This window comes from Varroa jacobsoni, unplaced genomic scaffold (assembly GCF_002532875.2).
Source record: "Varroa jacobsoni isolate VJ856 unplaced genomic scaffold, vjacob_1.0 scaffold_1491, whole genome shotgun sequence".
Classification (NCBI taxonomy): domain Eukaryota; kingdom Metazoa; phylum Arthropoda; class Arachnida; order Mesostigmata; family Varroidae; genus Varroa; species Varroa jacobsoni.
In genome coordinates this window covers 30218-37752 of record NW_019214393.1, presented here as the reverse complement: position 1 = coordinate 37752, position 7535 = coordinate 30218, and the positions used below count along the sequence as shown (strand labels likewise).

The 7535-nt window shown below is 40.8% G+C and overlaps 1 protein-coding gene across 1 annotated transcript in view; it reads right to left on the bottom strand.

The window, feature by feature from the left end:
- The window catches only part of LOC111270549 (neuroligin-1), a gene marked incomplete at its 5' end in the record, with an annotated part of 57526 nt that overhangs the window by 27022 nt on the left and 22969 nt on the right, over positions 1–7535 (bottom strand). The window contains 1 exon segment of the mRNA XM_022850819.1: positions 982–1168. Coding sequence (XP_022706554.1) covers positions 982–1168 — 187 coding nt within the window.

Genomic DNA, 7535 nt, shown 5'->3' with positions numbered 1-7535 from the left:
TATATAAAACACAGATAGGCCATGAACTTTAAATTCTTCAGCGCACATTCTATTCGATGGCGTTAATTTCATAGCAGATATTCCATATAGCCCATGTAGTTAAGCAGAAAAGATTCTCTCAAATAAAAGAGCGACAGGATTTTCAATCCGAGTTGTAGGGCAACCTTGAATTGGTTAATGAAAAAATCAGTTTATTTTTACTCCAAGTTGGAAATGGGACCCTTTTTCTTTCGCTCTTCCCAACGTTTTAGTCGACTGTGGCGTTAAGTAATCAGGTTCATTCTTACTTTTATTTTAAGAACACTCGACAAATGGCAACTTTCCCATGACTCAAAACCTCCGCCACGAAATTGAGACCTTCTTCATGATCTTAATGGAGAAACAATTGGCTTGTCACGGAAAGAAGAACTATGAAAGTGCTCATTAGATGAACCGTTTTAATATAAAGATAAAGTGCTATCTAGTATAACAATTTTCTTTTTTAGAAATCGGTTATATTTATTTCCACTTACAAATAACATCCACTGAGTTTCTTTTTCATAGCTCGGCTTACCTTTTTAGTTGTTGGGACAGCATAAAGATTTTTAGAGAGATATTAACATGCGGCTTAAATGCTCGGAGGAAAAACTTTAGAAACAGTATATCGAAGGGATTACCGAAAAGCTCATGTGTAAGATACTTTAAAAGAGGCACTTATGTGGGCCTTAATATAGAGCAGCAGCTTTAGAGGCTCTTAGAATAATGTATCAACAGCGCACAGCTGCCGAAATGCTTTTTTACTACGAAGCAGCGGTTTAACGCGCAGCTCCGCATGGTCCAAGTAGGATCAAGCCAACATTGACCATAAATCCACGATAAGAAAGTCAATTCAACAAGCACATAGAATTGGAACGATAGGAGATAGCAGAAGAAATCCCTATCATTGCTCATTAGTCAGAAATGCGTGTGAACAAGTCATATATCGCATCGAACTGAACCTACCATCCAGTATATTGAGAGGATGAGGTGGCAAAGAAGCGGACCAATCTGTATACTCGTTAAGAACCGTCAAGTAGATTTCTTGCTGGTGAAAACTGAACAAATTGCGCACCAGCGTACGTAAGACCCGTTCTCTTCTATCCACGTCCATGCCGTAGCGGTCCTCCATGGCTGATACAAGAACGTGTGTCTAAAAACAAAGCGAGACGTCGATATTAGTATATGCTCGGTAGGCATATGTATATGTATATAATGTAAATTTCTTTGACAGACTAAAAAAGTCACTTTACAGATTGTGAGTTTTCATTTTTTATTTCTGAAAAATATCAGGAAAGTAAACTGTAATAAAAACATGAGTGAAAAGGCTAAATAAAGACTTTAGGATTTTCAATCTTGAGTTCTCCGGTAACATTGAAGAAGCCTACGAACCAAGCTTTCGGCGACTATTCCCGAATGGAGTAACAACCATACATTCAGTTTTGTGAAAACAGAATAAACCGCGTAGATTTTCCGCAGATATGTCGGAATCCTCGCAAAAATCAGACACTGTGTAAAGCTCAAGCAAACAGACTGTTTGCTGACATTTCGAAGATGGACAGAAGTCTATCGAGAGATATCCTGAATGAGCTGTGACAGCAATTATTGGACGAGTGACCAAACGACTTGACCTCATTAACCTATAAATCGCCATAAGATAGCCAGCAAAAAGAATAGACATAGCCCCAGGCTCATACTAGGCCGTCCGTTTAGGCCCCATAAGGCTCACGGAAAAGTTTGTGCCGAAAGAACTAAATTCGTTATTCAAACTATCGTTATTCAAACATGTCATTGTCGGTGACCAGGTGTGGGTGTATAGAGCTACGACGAGGAGATTAAAATATAATTTTTGCAGCATCAGCTCAAAAACAAGTTCCAATGGAAGACAGTCGCCTGAGGTAGGTCCAAAATTAAGATACTACTCACGTTTTTCTTCGACCATCGGGAAATCGTAAAAAGTACTGTGGAGAAGTTCTAGGAAGCTTACGCGAGTCTGCCGACGTAACATGCCAGAAATGTGTCATAACAATTTCTGGGTTTTCCGTCACGACAATGCACCAACCCACACTTCACTACTCATATAGCAATTTTTGCAAAAGATTCGAAGTGTTCGATGCTCCGTTCGTACCTCCGTATACTTTGGACCGAGCCCCTGCGACTCTTCCCTATTTCGAAAACCAAAAAAAATGTCTATAGAAGAAGCATTTAAACACGAAAGAAATTAAAGAAAAACTACTGACCAAGCTAAAAGTTGTTTTAACGACAAAATTCAAACAGTGTGTTGAGGGTGTGTAAAAACTGGTGGCGTATCTGCGTGACATCCGACAGGAACGACTCCACAAAAGAGCATACTAACTGGGTGGATCAAGTAAATACCTATTAACCGGAAAGTATTGCTTTTCTAATATAAGATTATATACATTTTTTCCCGGAGTACCGTAGGGGTAGTTCATTCATTTAATCCATAGGTAATCTTTCTCGTTAGGCATGGCTAAGTGTAAGTTACTCTAATCTACAACATTTGCACACTTCTACATATATCTAGACATCTATATCGGTTAGATCGGCAGCATTTACGTATTTCTAACACAACTTCATGTACGAAGGAAACGTGGGTGCCATTGGTGCGCAACTACCAAAGGCCAACTCGACAAATGTAAATTCAGTTCTTATCACATCAGGGAATACCTTGACCGCTACACAATATGCATTTCATTTACTCTATCTGTGTCTTCTTCATTAGTTCTCGTATGTGTGTCAATCCTCTGAATCTTTATAGAAACCCTATTTTCCCCCTGCTCCACGGCCTCAAATGCTATATTGAACCTTTATTTTTGTTGTTTTAACTACAGTGAATTGTCCGATCATAATCTGCCGTAGAGGCAGCCGGACAGACCTGTTCTGGTAGCAGCGTAAATATATGTTATGCTTTCGACTTTCTTTGAGTCACGCTGCTTGCATTTGCCCCAGCCTGCAGCCAGCAGATCGTGTTGCATTACCTTGTGTCAAGTGAAGCCTGTACTGGATTGTCCCTCCAGACAAGCCACAACTAAATGACCACTAAGGCTTGCCAGGGAGTTAACGCCAAAAAAAGGGTGTAAGCGTGATTTACCCATCTAGCGCCTTTTCTTAGTTCCCCTTGGGCGGCCGCTTGCCAACCATCACGATTACTAGCTTTTCCCCGGCGGCCCTGTATAACGTATGTACTGACGTATCGCTTTTCTTCACAATGCGTCGGCGTATGGTATCGTTGCCGCCAGTCACGTAGCGTACGCGACCCGAGCAGCAGATAGACACGTCTGGCGCCCGTTCCCATCTGCAACATGCTCCAGAAACGACTGCTGGTCAACTACTCCGAGCTTACTCTACAGTGAGAGACCCGGAGCCGTCAAAGAAAGCTGAAAGGGCTTAGCGGGATAAGTTGATTTAGCTAAAGGTCTCTCTTTATACATGTTACCGTTCTGTGGCTTCTGCAGGATTCACAGGTACGGCGTTTGACATCTATGAAAATCCCCGCCCTGTGCTTCAAAAATTTCGTTATTCTTGCCTGTTTGACAGCTGGCCATTTTCAGTGCTTTTCAGCGATATGTTACAGTTACTCTGTTGCGCTTGACTGAAAAACGTCGAGATTCATGCTAATACATTTCGGGTTTCGCCAAGTACACCGTTGTGGTCACGTTATCTGGATGGATTTTCATATAGGCTTGTTTTGTCTATCGTTGTTGCTAGGCCTGTATTATTTAACCGATTGTAATCGATACTCAGTTTTATTGATTTTGTTATGTTCTGTACATCTAGGTGCTTTATTTTTGCAACAAGTTGCTATTATCACTAGCTAAACCGTATTGTTTTATTTCCGACTTGATTTTTTCAATTGTCTTAATTGAATCGTTGCCTGTCATCTGCACCTTATTTCTCCAACAGAATTTGCTCTGAATGTAACTAATAAAAAAAAAACGCGATGCCTTAAGTGTTTTCCTCAAGAATAACCTTAAATTCTATATTTAGATTCTATAGAATATACTAGATGTTCTAGAAGTGGTTGTCCATCACACTTCGAAATATGCTTAAGCAAATGATTCTGATCTCTGGAGAACATTTGATCTTTTGCTAAGATGATGGGGTAGGGCACCGTTACTAGTTAGCATTTCTGTCAGGACAGCTTAATATAATGGGCGCCCATTAATCACGTTTGAAATCAACTCGAACGGTCCCGTCGATAAAGGATAATACTCCTTCCTGCATAAGCAGATATGGCCGTAACAAAAGGCCAGATGGAGAAACGAGAAATTACTCCTTATAGTATCCAAAGGCATTCATACATTGAAACGCTGTATCAAGTTCTGCAGATTTTTTTATGCAAGTTGGACTTTTAACAAAATTGCTTTAGAATAGATAAACTATCATACGTACATACATAGAAATCATTGCAAAAATTATTTGAACGGGACTATGAGAATGCAAGGTTTTCTGCTTGCTGATTTTTTGTTGACAGATCTTTGTATCGAGTCAGTAACCCACTGTGTTTACCGGTCCACCGTCACGCACATGCCGTATACTTCGTCAATTGTTGTGGCGTATTGGGTGTACACTCATTAATGCATTACTCTTTATGCCGAGTTTGCACATGTATCACACATGTTGCACATGTTCTGCAATGCGTGAATATACATAGAGCATATTATTCCTTATTCTATAGCTTAAAAAAGAAGAAGAAGAAAAAAGAAGAGACTAAATATTCTGTCCTGGAAGTAGCCTACTCTTTATTTAGAAGGTAAAGGCAATAGCTTTGCGTCCTCCTGTCATGTACATGCAACAGGCTGCCGTTTTTCTGACGTGGCTATCACCCACCGTGGACATGAGGCATACAAATCCTGGTCCATGATAAATGACTTTGACTACAATCTTACTAAATGAAGTTCTACCGTATATACACCCCGGTTGGGTCCCTGGCGGCGGCAGATCCTTGACGCTGTGCCTTTAAAAGGCCTTTAAAAGAATAGCCAAAGCTGTTAAGCAATATAAACAATTTTTTTTAAAATAAAAAAAGTAACTATACTTTTGGTATAATTAACGATACGCAGTATCTGCAAATAGAAACTAATGTTTTGCCTAGTTTGTCGTTTTGCAATCTATCCCGATTACCGAACTATCAAGTAGTCTATAGGTATGCTGTATAAGAATTATAGTTTTTCTATACTAGCCTTGTTTAATAGAGAGAATCTAACGGTCCAATTTGCTGGACTATTTGTACAAACGATATTTGAGCAGGTCACATTAACATCTCCTTAATTTATTCTTAATGGCAAAAAATACCAAGATGAATATAAGGCTACGTGGTTGTAATGTAATATTTTGTTTTTTGAGTTTATTTATTTTATGATTTCCTAATCAGAACACTATTGTTTACCTATGAGTATATATATATATTCGTTTTTTACATTTGATAATATTGGAAAATAGGAAATTTGCAAGGTAACGGATACCCAACAAAAATAGTTGTCTTATAGATAACAGTTAGATTTTTCATTCTAGAAGTTTTAGCTCATCTTTATGAACATAGAGTTGAAGCCTTGGAACATCTGTTGGTAAAATAATACTTGTTTGATTTATGCACAGCTGTTGACACTGGACACCAGACTTCCTTCCCGAAGGCATCTTTAAATTTATACCGGGTGTGCTAAAACTCGAAGGTCAATCCAACTCAGCTATGAAAAAGAACGCTGCCAACACGGGCAGATACGGTTACAGATATGAAAGCGTTTAATTAAACTGATTACCATCAAATAAATCAGAGCTATTGGATAATGGTGGGTATGCGCTAACGGATTGTCGCACGTGATGAACTTTGTAGGGTAAATTTATTTAAACGTTAGAAACTGTCAATGAAATAAGTACCAGGCTACAAAACCTTTCGGTGTTTAATCAACCAAATACCCATCCGTGTCCGGCTCAGTGCAGACCGTCTCGTTAAGGCTTAGGCATTTCGAGGTCCTTTCCTAGTCCGATAACCCATTCAATACGCTAACAATTGAACTCTACTTAGAATTAATTTTGTGTGAGATTTAGGGTTAGTTTAACGTTCGAAGCAGTACGCGCCTTTAAGCAGAACTTTTTTTTCTTTGGCGCTTGTTCCCACTTTATATAGATAACGAGTGTCAGCCAGCTAGTGGAAGTATTTATTTCTATTATCAAAATTGCACCCATAGACGTACACATGAATAGCGGCAAAAAGGCATCGTCTCGAGATTCACATCAGTTGTTTTTCTGCGGCTACGCGGAAGCTCTAAAAAAATCGTTTTTGGTTGTTCGGTTCACAGTGCAGCTTCCTTTAGGCCAACTGTGTCCTAAACCCTTTCCCCCTCTTGGTTCTCGTCAAGAAAACTCAGTCCGACTATTCGTCTTCACTACGTCGGTTTTTGCAGAAAATGCAACGGACTGCCTGATCCATGTCTTTCTCATTCTATGCACTCCTGACAGGTTCGCTTGCGCCTGTTCATCTCTTTTTGCGATTTTTCCCACTGCTGGGGGCTGCTTGTTGCGTGTAACAATCCATGAATGGCCCTGTGGGTGTGGCTTGTGTCCGTGTGCAAACGAGGCCAGTCGAATCCCCCATCGCTGGTTGCCACCATCCGAAGTACTCCTATTTGGTGCTACTCAACTAGCATGAGTAGCATCGACAACGGCGTCAAAGGAAGTAAAAGGAACGAGCCTGTCTGCACGCCGTACGTATAGCCAGCGCTCCGTGTTACAGAGTCCTATGACCTAGTGGGCCTGAGGACGGCACCCATCGTTCTCTCTTTTATATGGAGATGTGAAACAGGACAGACAGACAGAACGTCACCTTAGGCCACTTCCATGGATCCACATACCTTGTGTTCGGGGACTGGTGGAACTTGACGGCTACAGATAGGGTAGGTGTTGCAGTTGCTCGCATTACCTGTTTGTTCATAGTTTCTCATCTTGTTTAGGCCCGATCGCTCTCACCTCAAACCCCTTCGCTCGACTTACCCCACAGAGCTATACAGACCGCGTATGCTTTGCTATGTCTGGTTGGATAAGAAACATAGCTTTTGTGAGGGAACTCCATCGCGGCACCCCGCTGCCGTCGTCTTCGGTGCCTCAAATAGATCAGATGGTGGAGTACAAACACGCCTGATTTCAATCTCCGTCTTTTCCATCGTATTTTTCCTAGACCAACCAGTGCCATCAGCTAAAACACACACTTCCACTGGAGTAAGTGAACGACAGCCAACAGCGCGCAACAGAGAATGGGTACGCTAGCAGGTTACCTTGTTGTTGTTAGGTCAGCAAAGATCAGCACGTATTGTTTTTCTACCCCTTTAGTTATTCTCGTATCTGTGCCCGAAGACCTCTGTATATCAGTGGGCACGCAGTATTATTAACCTCTTTGCTGCTAGCGATTGCTTTGCTAATAATGCGGATGCAGCAGTGATTGTTGCTGAGTGTTGCTTGAAGAGCAAAATACAGTCAGCAATATTTTTCTAAAAACTATCCTG